The following is a 23,343-nucleotide window of genomic DNA, read 5'->3' on the forward strand; positions in this document are numbered from 1 at the left end:
CTAAGGCCCAAGTTCAAGCTGCAGAAAAAGGGCAAGATGCTGTCCTTTTGGTGTGTTGTTTGTCGCCAAACATACCTTTTGGAATTACTGCCAAAAAGTTTGACTTTGGTTTCATTAGACCACAAAACATTTTCCCACATGCCTTTGGGGGATTTCAAGTGTTTTTTACATAATGTGTACTACATTATCAAAGCAAGTATTGGATAATAATTGACTGGAAAATATCATTTTTACTTCTGTACTGAAGTACGTTTCTGTCTGTACAGGAGCTGAATCAGTACTTCTACTTCTATTCTCTGTACTGCAAGTTAAATAGTGTGCGAGTACATTTGCTACCTTCTGCCATTTTTAAGACAGCGATTTGCCTTCATGAGATACTCAAATATGTTTGCGTGTTAATGAGTCCACAATAAATAATACCACTTGACTCATGAGTTCACGTCGAATCTGCTCCTGAACAGGATTGCGCATGGCCAGTCGGTCATAATGAGGATGTTGTACAATCAATGCTCTCATTGCGCATACATTCGTGCACTTATAACGCTTTCAACTTTGACGAAGAGCGGTTTTTTTTTCTGCCCCCGCGCCGCTTCTCGCCGAGTGCATTTCAAAGGCTAACAGCAACACATTGCTGTCATTCACGGCCCGCCGACCCCATCGGACAATTACACTCGTATCAGATCGGTGGCTTTGATGCGCCCGGCGACAGAGCAACATAAATAGCGAGCACAAGGCTGTGAAAGATTTGCAATGCAGTGCGTTAATTAATGAAGGCTTATACCAATTAGGCGCCCACGACTGGTATGTGAACGTCAGTGCAGTCACGCAGAGCGGGATCGGGCCGCAGAGTAACGCCACTGTTTACTGAACACAAAGGCCGCAAACAAACTCCGCTTTCAAACCATTTGCGGCTCGTTCACATCGCCATGTTATCGCGGAAATGCGTTTCGGTACTTTATCGGCTGTGTTATGTCTTGTTGTTGTTACTCTCCGGGAAAGGACATAAAAAAAAGAAAAAGTTGCATGATAGACAGTTATAGCATTTATGGCAACGACTGAATCTGAAGCTTTCCGACACGAAGCCCATAATATGGTGCTACGCCCCTTGTCATTATTACAATAAATATTTGTATGAAAAAAACACTTCTAAGCCATGAATGAAAAAGTAAGGCCATAACTGAATAGTCTTTTGCCGCAGGACGTATTTTTACACCGCCACACGTGTCAAGACCGTCGTGAACTGAGAACCCCGTGTAATCTTCTCCTTAGGATAGTTTCATGCTTTCAAATCCATTTAAGGGTTTGATGTGCTGCATCAACTCCAAAGACACCAGTTTCATTAAAATAGGGACCTGGATTTGACTGAATTTCATTGTTTGTCATGCAATGGTATATAATCGATAACACAAGAGGCTACAAATAATAATGCTCATGCTGTTGTCAACCATCATCTCAGAAAAAAAATCCCAAACTCCAAAGGCAGATGGAAACAAAATGTCACCCGGGGGAAAAACAGCAGGTTTGGCCAACACATATATTTATTCCAGCGTTTAAACAGGTTCTGATTGTACTAGTAAGTTCCTTTGTTGCACAAACCTCCTCACACTGCAGACACTTCATGAATCAAGTGCGAAACATTAGGAAGTCGGTAATGAGGTGAATGTTTGAAAAATGAACGCAATAATGACCGCAAGGTTTTGGTTTAAACGTGTGATGAAGTTTTTATTGACAGGAATTATACAGGTCCGCTGCAGGCGGGACAACGGGAGGTCACGGCAACTAACAGATGACTCTGGAGTTTACTTAGCGGACCTTCTGGTCCTCTTATCCCAGGAGAAGTTGGCTCCGTAGGATTTGACGCGAGGCTTGGGGGTCCGTTTGTCCGTGATGTCGTAGCTCCAACCTGGAGGGCAAACATCAGCGTGAGTGATGGTCGACGAGGACGTCGCGTATGTTCACGTTGAACGACTTCCAACTGCGGCGGAGGCGTTGGGTGGACATCCGCGGGCTGGCTGTTGTCACCGAGTCATAAACACAGTACGGCCAGTCCTTTCAACAAACTCTTCCCAGATGCTTGGAGGCGTCATCGGCTATTTGAACTTGCATTTCTAATCGACTCGCACACACTTTAAACGCATTTATTTAAAATGAAATGCTGGAATTTGATATCTGCAATGCCTGTACTGCATATTTAGAGCCATTCATGTGATCGTCATGGCTACTTATATACGAACCTTTATTGCTTGTCTACCAGTGCTCGCTCAGTGTGCTGACACAAATGCTTTGGCGAAACTGGTTTTTATTTCTCTGCTATGTTACAGACCTGACAAAGGGTGACTTTAGGTCTTTTATCCTCTTAAGATACTTGAACACAACAAAACCTTGAGCGGTTTAAGAGGGTCGTAACAGTGTCACTCTTCAATGTTATTTTTTTTAATGAAAGTATCACACTTACAAAACGGTATACAGTGGAACCTGAGTTTTTGAGTGCCCCAGTTTTCATACAATTAAGTTGTACATCCGTTTGGTTTATGTACAATTGAAAATTGTTTGCACATCCCACATCTGCCCCACCTGTATGACTCGGCCACTCATTTCCCGGAATTGAGCGGCAACAAAAAGCATCCCATGCGCAACTTTGAGGGTTTTCTTGTAGCACTTGGGAACATGTCGTCATACCGCATTGAATCATGGACGTATCAGCCATTTTGGATGCTACCGGCCTTGCTTACAACATGGGTGTGCCCTTTCTCAGCGTTTCTGTTAACTCTCCTATTTTGTCAGGCGAATTTAAGCATAGTAAGATGTTGCCGTTTTATGTGGTGCAGCGTGTCCTCACATGAGTGAGACACTGAGCGTCACAATAAGCCACCGTGGGGCCAAGGAAAGTTCCAAGTATCATCACTTTCATCACAGTTCTGAGGACCGGGGTTCAATCCCCAGCCCCGCCTGTGTGGAGTTTGCATGTTCTCTCCGTGCCTGCGTGGGTTTTCCCCAGACACTCCGGTTTCCTCCCACATCCCAAAAACATGCATGAATTGGTGACTCTAAATTGCCCGTAGGTGTGAATGTGAGTGCGACTGGTTGTTTGTTTGTATGTGCCCTGCGATTGGCTGGCAACCAGTTCAGTGTGTCCCCCGCCTCCTGCCCAATGATAGCTGGGATAGGCTCCGGCACGCCCGCGACCCTAGTGAGGAGAAGCGGCTCAGAAAATGGATGGATGCATGAATTTGGAACGCCTAATCTCTATAAAATATGTTTTTGGGGGGGGATTAATTGAATTTTCATTATTTCCTATGGGAAATATTGCTTCTGTTTTCCTACAACTCCGTTTTTGACTTTTTGGAACGGATGAATAAAAAAAAAACACTAATTCTGATGACCGATGGAATGGTTTGCCATTGCGAATCCTAATCAGGCTTCTGTTTCCACTGCGAGGTGTGTCTCTCTTGTAATATCAGGACATCAACTCGTCCGTGGATTAAAGAAAGAGAAACGCAACACGGAACAGTGTACATTATTGTGAATTAACACATTTTCTTCCCCTGGCACTCTAAACAAAGCTTAAAACACTGAAACACAATTACCGTTTTTCTCAGCAAAGGCAATGGCGTCTTCCTTGGAGGAGAAAGCGAGCACCATGTTGGATAAGGGGTCAGCGCTGCGAAATAAATCAAAATGTGAAGCAAGGACCTCGTATGTAAACTATCTTGAGAGAGCGGTTCTTACGTTGAGGCCCAGCCCATCAGTGGGTTCTCCCAACGCTCCCTGGTGTCAAAGTCCATCGCCCACTTCTTGGTGTTGTTCACTCCCGACTGCATGGCTGTTCTGGCGGGCACGAAGATGTGAACTTTGCGTGTTTTCACATGCTCCTCCGGCACCCCTGTCACAGCGCTTATGTCCTGGGAGCACAGAGGAACAAATGACTTTGAAATCAGCTGATGAGTCAACTTGTAGTCAGACGCACAGTTGGTAGGGTGATTTGAGGCAACATCTCTTGCGCTCTTCCCGGATCTTTCATTCTATTGGGTGAATGATATATCTTCCCCCAACATTTGAGCTTGAAGGATTTGTGATGGGGGCTGCGAGAAAGTTGACTAGCAGGTGTTCAGAGGCCACGAGAAAACGACAACGTATTCTCCATGCCAGAATCCTAGAAGAGCGCAAAATCTGCCTTGTAAATCATGCGATCTTCGCATTAATCAGTCAAGAGTTATGTCTACTTTTCCATGGCACACTAAAAATGTTTTATTGATTCCAATTTGAGCATATATTTCAACGTAACGTAAATGTCAGTGTTTGATACAGATAATATATCTTTCCTACAGCAGTTCAGAAATTCAACTTGGCTTTTGCCTTTTGGGATGGTTTGACTTCTTTTAAAATAGGCCTCCACAAGGTTCAAACTTCTGTGTCTTGGCTCGGCCCTTTCCACCAAATTTATTATTACATTGGTGCCTTGAGATACGAGTGACCCGACTAGCAAGTTCTTGAAATACGAGCGGTCATTCAGTTGAATTTTTTTTTTTGCCTTGCAAGCAAAAATGAGAGATCGTGACAGTGAACTCAACTCAGCTGACCTCACAACAAGCAGCAGTTTGGCATATCGTGAACGAGTCTTAAAACATTAATTTTTTTTTTTTTTTAGAAAAGGCTTCAAGCTCTTTATTGTTTATTAAGTTTACTGTCAAACTTAACATAAAACATAGAGTGACGCATGTATTTAAAACAATAGCTTTGCCTTAGGGATACCTACACCTACCTACCTAATGCTTAAAGCATTAACTTTGGAACAAAAAGTTACCGGCGACAAAATGTTCCAGAGCTAAAAGCGAACATCTCTCTTGCATTCACTTGGATGAAGTGAAAGCCCGACAATTGCGGTGATATATTCGCACCAACAGAAAGTAAAGCCACTGTTGACAAGAAGATGGGATAGTTGTATGGTGGGGGGAGGGGTGTATATTCCTAAGCAACTGGTGCTCCTTCAAGCTCTTATCAAGGATTCGGTCCAATTTCAGACGGAATTAGCAAACAGGCGATGGGGAGTGGACGACAAAACCCGGACGAACCTCCCAGCACCCCGGCAGCAGCCACCCAAGACCGAGGCCTTCCCTTTCAATTGAAGAATTTTACACGTTTCAATGGCCTTTACAACTTCAAAGAATAAAATTTTCATCATTGTCTGTCATCCGCCGCTTGATTTGTAGAGAGGAGGAAGGGGGGAGGCGGGGTCGCTTTGCATGAACTCCACACACAAAAGCCCGTCTATGCTGCGGTAAAGGAGATTCCAACGGTATTTAAGCCTTGTAAATTACAGGTCCAACTGCTAAACATCTTTGGCCGTGCTGCGACTCAATGTAATCATAAACAAGATCTGCACGTTGAAAGGATTGTTCAAGGAAAAGAGGGACAAAAGGGGGAGAAGAATTCACAAGTGCTTGGTAATTATTTCCGTCTGCCCCAACTACTTAACCTTAACAATTCCTGTGTGTTGCCGAGAAGAGAAAAACATGTTCTCTTCACCCGAAGGGAGAGCGGCGGATGGCTGATGACATAAGAACAACCGAGACCGTGTGAGAGTGTAACTAAATTAAGACGCCTATGTTTCCCCCGTCCTTTTTTTTCCTCAGCAAGTTGGAAACTGGTGAAGAAAACCATACATGTTTGGAAATGTTGCCGGCGTTGGGATTTAAGCAGCAATTGTGTGACTAACCAGAGGATCCAAGATGCAGTACTGTGAAAAAACAAACAACTATTTGATTCTCAGCATCCATATGAAACATTTTTTGGACAAACTAAAGTATTAGTGTGAACGCTCGTCTCTGATCAATTTACGCAATAAGAAAATCATTAGTGTGAATGATCTCTTCGCATTCGCACCTCAAGATTTTCAAAAACAAAACAAGTGACGATGCCTCTCGCTTAGCATTGACACAATAAAAACAACAGTGTCAATGCTTCTCACAAAAACTTAACATTTCCTGGCACACGAGAGCATTTGTGGAGATATAAAGTTTCTTTATATTATTTTATAGAAAATACAGAGGAGAGCATTAAATGTGAATGCTTGTCTCTTAGCATTAACACAATAAGACTTAAAACTTCTGTAAATAAACGCTTGAATCTCAGCATTCACATGCCCTTTAATTTGGACACACAAGGTCATGAGTGTCAGTGCATAGATTCACACAACATGATTTTATGGCATACATATTTATTTTTATTTATTTTTTATAAATACAGTGGTGCCTTTGTTTCATGACGACGCTCTTAACTCTCTTTCCACCTCCCAAAAAAAATTTGTAAAGTATTTTTAATAAGACAAATACCACTCTATAATATTATACTTTATAAAAACAGAGTAATGAAAATTAAATAGAATGTGAAGAAGTAAACATTTTTTGCTAAATTTTTTAGCTTCAATGCAATGGACAGTGTGCTGCTTCTTGTGGTCTGCGCGACATGATCACCTAGGGGTAGTATAATATAGGCATACCGATATAAACGGAGCCGGTCAAAACTACCCAGTAAGCTGCAGTAATATGAGTAATTTTTCAGAGGATAAAGAATATGCCTGAGTATTGTTATATCATCTCTCTTCATGTGTTACGTCACCATTTGTTCCAAGGTATTTGTTGCTAAAAGGGTTATAACACAGCAACACTGGTGTTATTCGTTAGAACAATAAATGCCGTTTCCCATTATGTGTTAGCATTAAGCTAGCGGGGTCATTCCTAAGGCAAAGTTGTTTTAAAGGTCAGAGGACAAAGATGTTAAGACATTTCTTGATAACTCTAGAACCCCTTTATAAACCAAATCTGCCATTTCGAAGTGATTATATAGCAGATATACAGCAGTTAAATCAATAAATATGATTCAGAATGCGCATTCGGGTCTTCGGCTCTATCCGGCGCTGTGACGTCACACGAGCCAAACAGCCTGTTCATTCGGCGTTGTATGCCATTGTTCCATGCTGTTGTTCCCGTCCTTGTATATTTGTTTGTCGCATGATTTAGCGATGTCCCGATGGTTTATTGTGTGGCATTTGGTTGTGCAAATGGTTCCGGCAGTGGCAAGAGTTTCTTTGGCTTTCCAAGTGAAAAAGGAATATGTGACCAGTGAATAGGGAAAGTCAACTGCCAGGGGAAGAAACGTGGTCAGCTATGGGTCCCTACCAAGCATTCCAAACTCTGTGCTGATCACGTCGAACCGGCGTGTTTTGAGAAACACAGCAGAACACGATACACAGGTGTAGTGAGGCAGAGGCTGAAACCAGCTGCGGTGCCAACTATTTTTCCTACAGCCATCGGGACCTCAACAGCCAGCAAGAGAAATAAATCTCGCAGCCGCCACGGTGACGGGGCGAAGCGGCGCAGACAAGAGGTAAGATTACCTTGTATATACCTACGACTATTATGGTTATTATGCACTGGGCAGTAGGAAAAAAAGACCCACACATTACTTTTCAGTACTGTCATCTGTGCCAATATTTCTAGCCATGACTGTATAAAAAGACACGCTTTTGACATACATCGAGCCAGTGGCCACTCTCTTTTTCTGTTGAACAGCTGCTACTTGGTTGCTCGTTGTCATCACTGTCAGGTTCCGACCTCCTGATCAGTTCAAACGTACGGTTTGACAACGCCAAGTTCAGTTGGGTGCTCCTGTATATCGAAATCCTCCTCCTCCTCATATTCCAACACGTTGGCTTGCCATTGCGTATAGAGTGTGGTGCGCTGTGTTCGGCAATTGCAACGTCTATTCCGGTAGACATTGCGGTGGATAGAGTAACCACAACCCGGTGTCTCGAGCTTCGGATATGTTCGGGGAGTGCTCAATACGCGTAATAAAAAAAATATTTATTAGCTAAACTATAGTTGACAACTTGCTGGAAGTGACGTGCATGTATTACATAACATAATGAAAATATGAACTCATAACACCTTTATCCTCTGACTTTTAAATACACTGCAACACCGATGCTATTTGCTAACACATCCATGGTGTTTTGCGTTGTTTGTTAACAATAAACTAAACAGACACATCTAAAGCAAAGCAATCTGTTTTTTTTAAATACACAATGTGTAATTCTCTTTGTTTTATGTTTAGTTTGACAGCAAACTTAACTGGGAGTGGCAATAACCAGCTCGGAATTCTTCGCCATCAGCCAAGCTGTTGCTTGTTAAGTTCAGTGCTACCATATAGTGCTGCAAGTCAAAACAAAAATGACAGCTCGTATCGAGAAACTCGTTAGTCTGAAAATGCTCTGACACCCAAGAGCAATAATATGAATGCGTTTCTCTTAGGATTCACACAATAAGTAATACATGTAATGTCCAGCAGCATTAGTGTGAACGCTTTCACCATGCAGACGTAAGAGAAGTAGTACGGTGAGTGATTCATCTGAATGTAGTGGTGCTTGAATCACATCTTACTCAAAAGGTCCTTCATGAAGGCGGTAGGCTGTGTCAAAACAAAGGCACTAGAAACACTCTTGGTTCATTATGGGCCACTGTAAGCGCGAGGAGCAGTCTAGACCATGCCGGCATGCATGAGACCGAGGACTCACAAGGTTATCAGTCCGGCACACTGTGGGCCACAATACTGGGATTCACAAAGGGAACGATTGTGGCTGGAATGCGCTGCGTTCCCAGGAGGACTAGGCGGCAGCCTTTACAAAAGGAAAAACCCGCACGGTGGGCACTTTTTCTTCTGCCACGTACAGCAAGAAAAATGAGAACTATCAAGTTTGACACTATTCACAGGGCCTTCAGAGGGCCCGACAATACCTGGCTGCGCAAACAGAATGCTGAGATTAAGAGCAGGGGGGTGCGGGCGCTAAAGTCTCCGTCACGTGAAAGCGTGTCGGTATTTGTGACACCTCCGAGCCACATGCCAAATTAAGAGCATAGGGAGGCTTGTCGCGGTGGGGTCGCCGGTTCTACCACAATGCTGAAAGCTGCTACCCCTAATGCTCTGACTGGGACCTGCAACGGCCGGTTGCATAAACACCGCATGCACTTGATAACAAGCGCAATTTGGCTCCATAGATATTTGTATTGGTGCGGTGAGAATGTACTTTTTAACTGCAGGACAGGTTGACAGAAAATAACAACAAGTGGGATTTATTTTCAATGGTCAAAGAATCCATCAAATCAAAGATGTTGTTTGGCTCCATTTTGGCATTTCAAGTCAAGTCTGACTTCCTGTCCACTGGAGCATTTTGTTATTTTGCACTTAGATGACCTCCTTTCCTTTAATCCTGATTGGTTACATACAATCTTCCATTAATGAGCATGAATGTCGATGAATGACTTTTAGAGTCGCTTCACAAAAAAAAAAATAATAATAATAACTATCAAGACAAAGCTAAAGAAGCCTACCAAGGCTGAAAAAAAAAAAACACCCAAAAAAAACCCCCACAGCTGTGTATGAGTGAGGGACACAAACTGTCCTGCCAACATCATGTCCATATTGTTTCAATGATTTACACACGATCGTTCACATTTCCTGCACTGCATTTCCCACAGTTTCAACATTGGAAATTTAAACCCACTTTTGCCTCCTTGGTGATATCTGCTCTCAACATTCTTGTTGATTTCATTTGCAGATCTACTTAAGAAAAAAAAAAAGTAGGGGACATTTTAAGGATTTTTGTGGCCAACGTAAATGGAAAGAAAAGTGCCTTGAAAATATTTCTGACTAACGACCCAAGAAACCCAAGAAAACGCACTAGACAATTCATCTGAGATCACAGGCGGCCAAGTTGGATGAAGGTAGAAAACGTGTGGGGGATACGGACTAGCAGCTAATACCGAAGGACCTCACGGAGTTTTTGGCGGAACGGCGCCAAGAGCTGGGAGCGGCACGTCCTCTGCACCGTTACTGTTGGTTCGCTTATCTTGGATTTTCTCGCTCAAACACATGATACTCTCCTCGCGGCTATTGAGAAGAAGAGGATTATTTTAGTCCTAAAACAAACCATAAAAATAAAATTCACATCTGTTTGTGTTGCTCCTTGACGGCTCAATTATGAGAAAATCATCTGCGTACAGGGAAGCCAAGAGGCAGACGTGCACAACATTACCATGGTAAACCTCAGCTCAGCAAGCATCCAAGGATCAAGTGTGTGAATGCGTTTTGCTTTTTCCTGGGCACTTAGAAATATCCATCCATTAGCTGAGCCGCTTATTCTCACAAGGGCAGGAGGCGGGGTACACCCTGAACTGGTTGCCAGCCAATCGCAGGGCAGATATAAACAAACAACCATTCGCACTCACATTCACACCTACGGGCAATTTAGAGTCTTCAATTAACCTACCATGCATGTTTTTGGGATGTGGGAGGAAACCGGAGTGCCCGGAGAAAACCCACGCAGGCACGGGGAGAACATGCAAACTCCACACAGGTGGGGCTGGGGATTGAACCCCGGTCCTCAGAACTGTGAGGCAGACGCTCTAACCAGACGTCCACCGTGCCTCCACTTGGAAATATTTACAGTAAATATTTTTTCGTACATTTGCAGTGACTTCCCCCTTTTTACACTTGACATTTATCGTTAAAAAATGACTTGCATAACATGGCCCACCCAATTATGAGTTTTCATCATTCAAGAGTGTGTTAAAATGTTAACACATGGCCTGAGTAGTAAAAGGTCCTATGATGGCAACAATGAAATGTATTATTTCTATTTCCATTATTTCCTCTGGGATTTAAAAAAATATGAAAACATTCTATACATTCTCCAAAGAGAAGGTAGGCTAAACGTAGGTATTGTGGACCACCACAAATAGGGATTGAGCCTGACCATGAAACGCAAATGTCAGTGAATAATTGGCCCTCCCTAAAAGTGATAACTGCATATATTAATAGTTGAAATCATATTTATTCCAGGCGCCACGGTGGCCGACTGGTTAGAGCGTCAGCCTCACAGTTCTGAGGACCCGGGTTCAATCCCCGGCCCCGCCTGTGTGGAGTTTGCATGTTCTCCCCGTGCCTGTGTGGGTTTTCTCCGGGCACTCCGGTTTCCTACCACATCCCAAAAACATGCATTAATTGGAGACTCTAAATTGCCCGTAGCTGCGGATTGTTGTTCGTTTCTATGTGCCCTGCGATTGGCTGGCAACCAGTTCAGGGTGTACCCCGCCACCTGCCCGATGACAGCTGGGATAGGCTCCAGCACGCCCGTGACCCTAGTGAGGAGAAGCGGCTCAGAAAATGGATGGATGGATGGATATTTATTCCACCAACTATGATCCCAAAACACTTTAAAAGGCATTTCAAACACATATATCTTCAAAAATTGCTTAAAAATACAGTACTGTACGGACATGTCAACAATTCTGATGATGGAGAATTGCTGCAACAGTACAGTCCAGTGTAAAAGAATGAACATTTGACTGCACAGCAAAGCGCAGGAGTTACATTGATGGTGCAGGACACTCCTGGGGCTGCCTGTGCTTGTATGAAGGTCCGCTGCTTTGTTGCAGCAGTTACCGCTTTAGTGTTTACTGACCCCAAACCGCAGAAGCCACACAGTGACAAGATGAACTGGCCGTCGTATAAAGCTTTAGCTGGTTTTGATGCCCTATTTAGTCCTAGTTTGGCAAAACTATCACAAGGGCATTGCCATTATAGTATACTGTACCTCTTCTGCTGACTGGCAATCACAAATCTAACCGCAGCTGTGTTTGCGGTTAGATTTGTGATTGGATGAGTGGGGCCTCCACACACAACAGCCTTCTGCCTTCAGTTTGGTTGAGCGGACTACTAGATTGATGTTTTTTGGGCGCGGGGTTACGGCAGTCGGTAACCTCTGTCTCAAAGAGAGGCTACAACACAATAAATATACATACTGAAGACAGCATTATGCCAGAAAAATAAAAAACATCAGTTTTTGCTACATTATAGGAAACTGCAAATAGTCAAGTTGAATTTAGTGTTATTGGCATCTGTTTCTTACCTGCTTCCTTTTTTTATTTTCCTTTTTATTATTGCATTCTTTCATCTTTTCTGAAACCTATTTTCTGCCTCTTTCTTTCTTTGTTTCGACACTTTCCTTTCTTGACCTCTTTCCTGCCTTCCTTCCACTCAGACCTGCTTTTAACCGTTGAGCCACGGGCAGCCGTGGACCAATGGTTAAGATCATCGCCTGCCACCGTGGGTGATCTAGGTTCAAGACCCCGACTGCACCATCCGCCAACATCACGGCTGTGGTGTCCTTGAGCAAGACACTGATACCCCGATTTGCTCCCCGGGCGCTTCAGCTGCCCCCTGCTCCAGTGTGTTCCACTAACATGTGTATGTGTTCACTGTGATGGGTTAAATGCAGAGAGCAAATTTCTTGTGCATGCATGCATGTTCAAGACAATAACAAGTGATTCTTCTTCTTCTTCTTCTTCCCTGGCATATTTTTTCCTTACTGATCTCCTTCCTTCCTTTCCCTAGACCTGCTTTTTATTTGTGCATCCTCTCACCCTTCCTTTCTTTAAACCCACTTTTCTGCCATTTTCCTTCATTCCATTCTTCCATCACACCTGTTTATTATTCATGCAACCTCATGTCCTTCCTTCCGTCTTTTAAACCTGCTTCTCTGCCTTCGTTCCTTACCTTCTTCCTTCAACATCAGAACCTTTTCCCGCTTTCTGACATCCTTCCTTCCCGCCTGCCTTCGTTCCCGCCTACCTTCCTTCTCTTAGACCTGCTCGTTATCTTGCATCTTTGCTTCCTTTGCTTAAAACTACTTTGTTGCCTTACTTCCTTCAGTCACTGTACAATACTGCTTTAGAATCAATTTACTTCATTCTTGAATCAAATTATTTGTTATTATGTACAGTACCTGTAAACAAATTGTTTGTTTATGCTAAAGTGTGACTATTCCATTTTCATTCTCACAATGACTATATTAGGTAATTGATTGAGTGTCAGACCGATGGACCACGGTTGTTTGACAAAATGTCTCACACGGCGGCAGACGCCATGACAGCTATGACATGTCGGGCGTACGGTCAGGCTATCGTAGCACAAACATCCGTATGACAAAGCTGCAGCTCGGCAGTCTGGAGAGGTCGCAGGGTCAGTGGAGCTGAATCATGTCGAGTCAGCATGTGTTGAAAGCCCAAACACATCACCCTTAACCCCACCCCTCAACCCAGTGTCCGGGCCGCACCCAGACCCAGACCCTCACTCAACAACCTCCGCCGGTTCCCACCTTTGCAACATCTTTGAAGTGTAAAAAGCATGCCAATTACTGATTGGATGTTGAAACAAATATTAGGTTGCTTGCTCATGTATGGGAGTGGTCGTGGCCAAGAGAACAAGAAGCAGCTGGCGTGAGGGTCATCTCGAATCTCACATTACGCATACCATCGAGGATGGAAAGGCCGGACGGACCATGTCATTTGTCCACGTATCATTGTCTGCTGTGTAGCATCCCGTACATTCTTGTTTCAAAATTTCTTTTGGACAAATGCGGCAAGTTTATGCCAAAGCTACTTTGAAGCATACATCTTTACTAACATACCTCAGATCCAGATCAATTGACTTTCAAACACTGGACTCCAACCAACAAAAACCAGTGTTGGCGCATGATTGTTAGCGCACATGACGCACCAAAGAAAGTTTGGAATGACAGCTTCATGAGTCTAAATACTTGAAATAGGATCCTAAATGGAAACAGCTATTAGAATATGTCGCTCATTAATCCTGCCTGTCTGTAGTCTTCCAACAAAACTAACAGTGATACATTATTCTTTGGTAGATTAGTCCAGTCAGTAAATTTGTTTAATGGCTACAACGAGTAGCACAGAGGAGGATAAAAGTTTCAGATGAAATAAGACCTATGTTATGTTATAAACATGTAGTGTTCATAAGAGGTTTGATCCTGCAAACAAGTAAACAGAAGTGGCATGCAAGCTCCTCAAACAACACTAAGCAACTTCCTATGAAACTGGTCAATGCTGAAAGGGCTGAGGACTCCTCTTAAAAGGCTTAAGTCTGTATGGAAGAGAGTGTTAATGAATGAAATACTATTTAGTGGAGGATGCATAATAAAGCCTCTTGTCTGACGCCCTTCAAAGACATCCGACATCCGCAGACACAGCTGACATTTTGTATTTCACGTGCCTTTCGAGAGGGCAACCAGACAAAACACACTTCAGTTGTCTAGGGTGGGAGCGAGGGGACAGGAGGTGGGGTCGGGTCTGGTGTCGCAAACGTGCTCGGTGTCTGAGGCTAGACGGGCTTAGAGAATATACACCCCTGGACTGCAGACTTAAACTGATTGGGCTAAATATAGCCCGACTGAGAGTAGCTTGTATTTTACAGAGATTCTGCCTCTTTACTGGACAAGAAAACACATTTTCTTTTAGTTTTATGTCGTATTATTAGTACGACATCAACTCTATTTCAACAACAGTAGTTTTTACTGCCACGTCTATGGTGTGTATGTCTACTCACTGTTTAACACAGCATCTAATGAAACACAAGAACTACCTTTCCTGGCAATAATGTTGGTATGGATTGATAATCATGTAGATTTTTGTCGCTGCCCAACTTCAGAGGTAGGTAACAAGATCACACGAAAACAACTTCGATTCGATAACGAATATTCGAACTTCAAGCGATATTTGAACTACTCGATTTCCACGAAATGTCGAAGGGCAACGCAATAGAAAAAAAAGAAGATTTTGTTCCTGTTCTTATTAAAATGTATAATATGACTTCTATATATACAAAAGTATACAGCATTGGGGCTAATTCAAATTAGGACTGGACGAGGAGGTCTGTGCTCTAGCGGTGGCTGACGAGTTAACAATGCCACCTGGAACCAAATAAATGGATAAGGGCTGAACAAGCAGCCCCCCGAATGTGTGTGTGTGTCTCTGTGTGTGTGTATGTGTGTGCGCCATTTGAGGCTGAGATGCTCATGTACTCATGCGTCGTACTCCCTAATGAGGGCCATTCTAGCTATAGTTTGCACTTCCATATTTGTAAAGGCAGAATATTTGATACAGGTCCTGTATTGAATCCTATTAGATGGTTAAGGTGCACCTACCGATAATTTAAAACAATTAGATTACATAAACCACCATGTCAAAAGATTACACTAAACCTTTTAGATAAGGCCAGTAGTTTTTGAGAACCCGCGGACAGCCTAACTTGCAACGATGAGAACATAGCTTCGTTGGCAGAAGTAATAACAGCGCCGTCCAAAACTTCCCTACGCCATACGAACTAAGCAAAAGCGTGATTGATTGTGACACAATTAGGACGATGATAATTGGACGCATCTTGGAGCTGTCATGTATTTCATAACAAGACGGCACGGACTTGGCGCCAAGAAAGACGTGGTTTGGTTTCTCACAATCAGATCAGTTAGTTAGACGTTATCTGCAGACCTTGCAATTCTACTGTTGGCTACATTGGCGGTATTGCCTCCTAACTATAAAGGAGGCAGGAACAATTATGGTACCAGACATGGCTTATGAATGTACCCTGTGTCTTTGCAGTAGTCACCTTGATTGACAATCTCACAAGCTGTCATTCTGATTTCAATTTAGGGGTGTAATAGACAACATTAACCAGACTTTGGACAGAACCACCTACAGAGTTAGAACTGCACAGCTTTTGTCCAGCTGTGAATGTTAGATGTCCAGCAAAGGCTTTACTCTAAATTTGCTCTATTTCCCCATTGGAAGACTCACCGTGCTAAGCATCAAACACTAGTTTCATGCTTCACCGCCTGTCTTCTTTGCTTCCCCTCTTTATTCCCCCGCTCACGAATAATATAGGTCTCCTCTCTCTTGTAAAACCCAAGTGCTTTTAGAGAACTCTATAACAAGGCTTCACGAGCACTTTAAGATTATGGCGTTGTCTTTATGTGGGATGAGGGAACGTGCTTGCCCACAGCTAAATTCAACATAGATACTCAGACATATTGATGTTGGATTATTGCTTATTTTATGCACTTTCTAAGACTAGCGGAGCAAATGATCTCTCCCAAAGGGTGAGAACGCAAAGCAGAAGGCTAGTGAGAGAGGTCGCAGACATTCCGTGTAAAGCTGTGTATCAGTGGCCTGCCAGCCGGACGCTGGGAGCTGCCCAGCATGCTAAATCAAACAATAATTACAAACAAAAGCAGGTCGGCATGGGCAGTCTAGGAAACAGCTCTGGGCACTGGGGCTCCATCATGCAGGGCTTTTTATTTTATTTGATTTTATTTGTTTGTTTGTTTGTTTTGTTTTGGGGGGGGGGGGGGGGGGCTCAAGTTGAGGCGTTTTTGACAATGTGCTCAAAAACGTCAAACCTTTAAGCTGTTGCCACAAAAGGGTTAGTATTAAGGGTAGTAACTGTCATTCTGTAGTGCTTTTATTTAATGTGCATGAATTTTCCCTTAAAAGATATAAAGAAACTGATTCACATTTGTTTCTTATGAATAGCCTCCAAGAAAGTAAGTTTTTTTCATTGCCAAATTTATCTCGGGAGAGTATTAATTGTAGTTTAATTCTTCTAACATATGAATTAATGATAGTTATATTATATATATGCTGTCCTATGAATCATGTTAAAGTTCTTCATCTATGCATAGACATGCCTTTCATTGGCGAGTGACAATCTTAACTGCCCATGAAAAACATGACAAGACGGGACTGGGGCATCTACAATCTGGGACTGAAGGTGGCAGAAATGTATCAGTTTAATAAGAAACTGAAAAGACAAAATGTCCTCACACAATTTTGATGCTTCAGATAGTTTTTTTCACAACTGTCTTTAATACTGTAAGCTTCCTAGTCTTAGAAAATCCTGGGGAAAAAAATGTTTATTCTACTCAGTATTCTTTCTAATCCTCAGCTCCGGGAGACTCGGCCCCCTCGTCCCCCATCCACCCCACCTCCCAATCCATCTGTAATAGAGATGAACATTACACAAAGTGCAGATGCAAGTTCCTGTAATCTTTGCACTGTTTTGGACAGACAAGATCGATGGAAAGATACTGAATGTCATCAAAAGATTCCGACAAGACTTTTTGGCGCTAAATCAAAGATTGTTTCGCCACGGCCAATATGCAAGCTCATCTAAATGAGGTTATTCAGAAACGTTGGCAACACGACACAGCACTTTCTCCTCGGGCTGCTCGGGAGGGAGACAACGTGCAAACCCGACATAACCTCTCAGCGGACTGAGACCTTTGTTTGATTGGTCTAACCAGAAAGCAATTCGCACTTATTGACGTCCGGATGAATGACTAGCGTGCTGACATAGTCTGAATGCCCAAAAGGGAGAGGGCTCCCATTGGCCTCTTCCATGTGACCTGGGCACCAATGTACTGTAAACAGCTGAGGGCCTCTCTTTTTGGGCCCGTCTGAGCGAGCGTTGGAGTTCTTCCCGCCGTCGCCAGCAACGTCGGGCCACAAAAGAACCTCTGTGGCCAACAATACTGAAGTGGCCACTGTCTTTTTTCGGAGTCTCAGGGTGTCTCACAAACTTTTTCCAAGCTTCTTTTCTTTCACCACCAGCCCCCCACCCTCATTTTTGAGGCCCTTTTCTCCCCTCCCCTCTGCTGTTCTTCTAAGTAGCTCCCACTGAGAGGACAGAGACAGACACTCCACCCAGCCAAAGGTTTTTCTGCCAGTATGGTCAGCTTTGGTGTGAGACAAAAGCACACTGACGCTGCTCACACACAGCACCAAGGCCCCCCATCCCCAATCCACCAAACCCCAAAAACAAGCCCACAGCAGACTTCCACATTCTTACGAAGCTCCCCATTTATCATCTCGTATCTTAGTCGCCTTTTAACGACTTTTAACAGCAGAACCTCCAAAGACCAAAACAATCTAGTCCACCTCGGATGTTCAAAACCATTGTGACAACTTCTTCAAGAAATAATGGAAATACACACCATTAGTAAGCGTACAGACAATGTTTTAGGTAATATTTTGCTATTTTAGTTCTGTTAAAAGAATTTGGCAAACATTGCAGTTTGTCTGATTTCGCTATCTAATTGAATTTTCCCGATCTGTAGCATCTATTCCAAGTGTTTCATTGAGGCAACTGGGTCATTTATTTTAACAAAGTTAAAACACACATTTGTTCACCGCTGCTGCCGTTGGGCACAAGCACGTCATCGTGCCCGTTCTTCTTCGTTGGTTTACGCCGCTTCTTCATTGCTTTTCGCCACTACTTCTTCGCGGCTGGAGGACTAGGCAAAGAAACTGGGAACCGAAATGTTTAAATTTGAACGGCTCCGGGAGAACCAGAACGTTAGTCCCGGTTCCAATCGGTTCTCGGTTCATGATGCCCAACCCCAGTCACCCATTCTGTTCATAACTTTTACGGACAGAATTTCTAGGCGCAGCCAAGGCATAGAGGGGGTCCGGTTTGGTGACCTCAGTATTGCAACTCTGTTGGCTTCATCTAGCCGTGATCTCCAACTCTCACTGGAGCGGTTCGCAGCACAGTGTGAAGCGGTTGGGATGAAAATCAACACCTCCGAATCTGAGACCATGGTCCTCAAAAGGTGGATTGCCCTCTCCAGGTCTGGAATGAGATCCTGCCCCAGGTGGAGGAGTTCAAGTATCTTGGAGTCTTGTTCACGAGTGAGGGAAGAATGGAACGGGATATCGACAGGCAGGTCGGTGCGGCATCTACAGTGATGCGGACTATGTATTGCTCATTTGTGGTGAAGAAGGAAGCTATGCCAAAAGGCGAAGCTCTCAATTTACCAGTCGAGCTACGTTCCTACCCTCACCTATGGTCACAAGCTGTGGGTCGTGACTGAAAGAACAAGAATCCGGATACAGGCGGCCGAAATGAGTTTCCTCCGTGGGGTGTCTGGGCTCTCCCGTAGAGATAGGGTGAGAAGCTCGGTCATCCGGGAGGGGCTCAGAGTAGAATCACTGCTCCTCCACATTCAGAGGAGCCAGATGAGGTGGCTTGGGCATCTGATTGGGATGCCTCCCTGGTGAGGTGTTCCGAGCATGTCCCACCGGGAGGAGACCCTGGGACAACCCAGGACACGCTGGTGAGACTACGTCTCCCGGCTGGTCGGGAACACCTCGGGATCCCCCCGGAAGAGCTGGTTGAAGTGGTTGGGGAGAGGGAAGTCTGGACTTCCCTGCTAAAGCCACTGCCCCCATGACCTGACCTCGCATAAGCGGAGGAAAAGGGATGGATGGATGGATATTATGTGCAATTCAACCCCCTGGCATATGTATTTTCGTTACCTCCAAGTCATTGCTGCATTTGTGCCTTGGTACACATTGGCAACTGCAAATCAGTATTTTTTTTAGCTTTTTTAATTGTGTCTTATTGTATCTTATTCTATTTATATTTCACAAGTCTTGAGACTTATTGGGCTAACCTAGGACCTTGGGTATCTAATTTTATGCCATATGTGTAAATGTGTGTTGGTATCACAATGAAACTCCTTGAATATTGGTTTAGATTTCAGCTCCTTGTTGCGAAAGACTTCTGGACTACCTAATATAAAAGGTAGAAACAACCCCCTTCAAAAATGATTGTGTGGAGTGTTTTTACAAGATTAAATTAAGATGGAAAATATGAGCAAGCACATGGGTAATAAATGAGAGATTAGGAATGCAAAGACTGCAAATTCAGCAAATGGGAGGCCCAAACGGGATTATAGTACAAAAGCTACATTCGGTCCATATTCACACACCCTGTGTATAACAAAGTAGACTAGCATGGTTCATGGTTCGAATCTTGTTTCAGGACTTTCTGTGATAAATTTGAATGTTCTCCTCATGGTTGTGTGAGGCTTTTCTGGGTTTTCTTCCCCCCACATTCCAAAAACCTGCATGTTACGTTTATTGCGGTCTGTGGATAAGAAATGGCCCATAGGTGTCAATGTGAGTGTCAATGGTTGTTTGTCTCTGTGCTCTGCGATTGACAGGCAACAAGTCCACCCCTCACTTCAAATGAGCTGGTATAGGCTCCAGCTCACCTGTGACCTTAATGAGGACAAGTGCTCCATAGAAAATGGATGGATGGATGATGGTATTATCCATTCCTCATTTGATTGTATGCATTTTATTCATGGTTAGTTTTCATAGCAATAATAAATGTCTTACTTTTTGGAGGCTGATTAGAGGATTCCTGCTCCTAAAGTAATGAAACTCCTTGCAAGTACTTTTAATGTATGTTTCACATTTATATTTCTGAAACAACAGTCATTTTGTTGTTTTACCTTACCTTAAGCAGGTCTCCCATCAGCACAAAATCATTGTATCATAATTATAGCGCTTGCCAGGATTTCACACTGTTCCCAATTCGACTGATTCCAGCGTCAATTTGGCAAGCGACTAGAAGAGTTTGTAACATTTTCTTCCACAAAAGCGTAATTGCTCTGGCCTCTGATAAAAGCATTGTGTGGTTGGACAGCAGCACATGAGACAAACATCAATTTGTGTCTCACGTTGTAACAAGGAGGGAAAACTTACCAGTTTCTCATCAACTGTGATAAGCTGCGTGTCTGGTACCGCTCCCTCTGCCAGCCTCTGCGCGGACGTGCTTGCAGACCTAAAATCATTAGATGCGCATGTAATGCAGCGCAAATATATGACAAAATACACACAAAGCAGCAAAAGTGACAATTAGGCAAGGGGGACTATCTCGGAGAAAGCGAGGTGAAAATTAAGCAGTGAGGTGGGAATCCCCTCCCCGCTGCCTATTACTTCTGTCTGGTGAATTTCTGGCCGAGTGTGGCTCGCATCCTAATGACAGGATGTGCTTCATGTCAACTGTGGTCAACTGTCCGGTGAGGACTGACTGTGTAGCTCTTTGTCAATGTGCAATGTGCCTCCAGAGCACCATTCTTCTAGACAATCACAAAGACGCTTCGCTTTGCTATCTGTAGGGATCGTACTCGGACGCAAAAAAATGCTCCGATACTATGACACCGACAACTCTTTACCAGCCTGACATATAACTACAGAGCAGATGGAGTAAAAGCCATGACAGCCATGTGGCGATACTTTCAGCTAAAAATGGATGAAAATTATGCTCTGCAAGATGGATCATGAATTCCACACGGGCGGCGACTTTCGATGCAAGGTTCTTAAGCCCAGTTGCCCAGTCTACTCGGTGCTGCTTGGCTCCAGCTGAGTTAGCCCCGCTCCCAACACAAAGCTGCGGTGGACGACGCACTGGGGTGTGGCACGTTGAGTAAAAAGAAATAAGCAATGGGAAGATAAAGTATCAAATCAGCTGTCCATTTAGTTTTACTTTATAACCTGATTTTCGCAAGAAACATTTCTTTTTACTCACTTTATTTTGTAGTTAAATAAATGAGCTCTATTTTGATTCAAATAAACAAATTTTTGTCACAATTGCAAGACGTAATGGTACTATCAAGTACCAGGACTCAAATGTAAGTACTTGTAATCATCCTTGGTCTGAAAAAAATCAAGTGCTATCAGTGCATCCAACAAAGTCATTCAACCTTTGCTTAAACCTATCAAACTGTTGATTAAAAGTGCATTCAAGGATTAATGTGACATACAACTACCATTGCGCCTCAAATTACAATATCGTAGACAGGTTCTTGTTTTCAGTAGTTGAATTCAAAAAGTGAAAGTCATATTATACAGATTCATTAAACATAGGAAAATACTTTTCAGAAGGTAAATCCTACCTAATTTTAATATTAAAAAATCCTTTTGATTTTGTCTTATTGAATATTAAAAATTTGGGGGATGGTGAACTCGCTGTCCCAACGAAGCCTTGCGGCATGAACCGATGAAGCTTCCAGGCAAAACATCTCTAACACAACCAGAAGTCCAGTTGTGATCGATTCAATGCCCTGAGAATATAATCATCACAACACAGTTGAACAGTATTCATATCCACTTCCCCAATCAAACGGGGCGAGGCAGTCAGATGACCGCAAACAAAGTCTCTGCGACCCCACACAGAATCAAAGTTTCCGAAGTGACTATTTTACGTGAAACATGGCAGTAAGAGGGTTTCTTTGGTGTGTGATTCGCAGTCAGACGAAGTACAACACCTTTGACTTTACATTCAACCTACATTTACCTTACACACTACCAAAAACAACAGCTATAATCATGTGCTGTCATTTGCGTCTGCCGAAAATAAATCTACTTCGAACTAGAGGAAACACGTCACAGTTTTCTAGGTAATCTCAGGCTGGTGAGCCAATTGTGCTTGTTCACAAGTGTAGACAAAGTTAATTTAAGACCATTTCTGGTGGCTGAATTTAGCTTAATTTATGTTATTTTATAAAGATTTAGGTTAATGTTGTTTTAGGCAAAGTGACTGTTGGACTACACCTTATGTTACCCAGTCCGATTTTATATTTTTGTGTATTTATTTTATTTATTTATCCAGGTAAGGCAATCGAGAACAGATTCTCATTTGCAATGCCAACGTGGCTGCCATAAAACAAAGCAAAATAAAAGCAAATACAAAATTTGTAGTTTATGCTGTGATTAAAAACTCATTTCTAGTTAGTACTTCCTCAGTACTCTTGAGGTTTTTTTTTGTCCCCCCGTCCCCCGAGTACTTACTAACTCAATTCCCACATCTAGATACAATGACGAATTTTTTATTTGATTTTTTTTTTTAAGTTATGACACAAACAAATTGTTATTTGGGCACGTTTAGCTTCCGCAATCATATGCTGAGCTGAGCAGGTGCGTAATTTCGAAACGATAGACACAAATAGCTACAGCTACCTTTGGCTAACAAGCCGGCTAACCGTGTGGGTTAAAGGGCGTTTTTTCTGTCTTGAAACAATCATTTCAATAGTTACACACGCAGGTTTAGCTTCCACTCATCAACCACCACTCATTTTGTAAGACTTGGACGTCTCGTTAATTCTTTTGATTATCTAGCGACAGGCTAGCCACACGGCCTACGAGCGACATTCTCTATCGAATAAAGGTAACATTTCTACAAAAGTCACTCCACGGTCATATAAATGGGTGTAAAAGGACCAAACACTCGATGTGATATTTACCTGAGGGGGTTTAGGAAGACTTTGGAAGCGGCGTTAGTCAAAGAAAGACGTCGCAGTCCAAAAAGTGACATTGAGGACGCCATGTTTGTTGTCATCGACTACATACGGCAGCTGCGGAAGGACGAAACAGTTGGCAGCCACGGAATGCGAATATTGTAACGACTGCAGCGTGCCGGCCGGGTTAACAACACGGTCGTTCATGTCCAGACATGATTCAGAGCACAAATAATTTAATGACGACGTTTACTAGCTTAGTCACCACTTCCAGGATATGCACAAAATCATGCAAGCGATTTCTCTACCACAGTGTCATTGTGAACTCAGTGTTTTAATTGATCCAT

At 43.2% G+C, this 23,343-nt stretch overlaps 1 protein-coding gene across 1 annotated transcript; it reads right to left on the reverse strand.

The window, feature by feature from the left end:
* Positions 1–1,695: 1,695 nt before the first annotated feature.
* On the reverse strand, positions 1,696–23,160 carry ndufs4 (NADH:ubiquinone oxidoreductase subunit S4). Its single transcript, XM_061767506.1, has 5 exons — positions 23,003–23,160; positions 20,463–20,541; positions 3,730–3,902; positions 3,588–3,661; positions 1,696–1,903 (listed from the first exon to the last, which is right to left on the reverse strand). Exons 1-5 carry the CDS (start codon positions 23,095–23,097, stop codon positions 1,800–1,802), a joined length of 525 nt encoding a protein of 174 aa, XP_061623490.1. The 5' UTR covers positions 23,098–23,160; the 3' UTR covers positions 1,696–1,799.
* Between the last annotated feature and the right edge of the window lie 183 nt (positions 23,161–23,343).

The sequence above is a fragment of the Phyllopteryx taeniolatus genome, chromosome 3, assembly GCF_024500385.1.
Source record: "Phyllopteryx taeniolatus isolate TA_2022b chromosome 3, UOR_Ptae_1.2, whole genome shotgun sequence".
Lineage (NCBI taxonomy): Eukaryota > Metazoa > Chordata > Actinopteri > Syngnathiformes > Syngnathidae > Phyllopteryx > Phyllopteryx taeniolatus.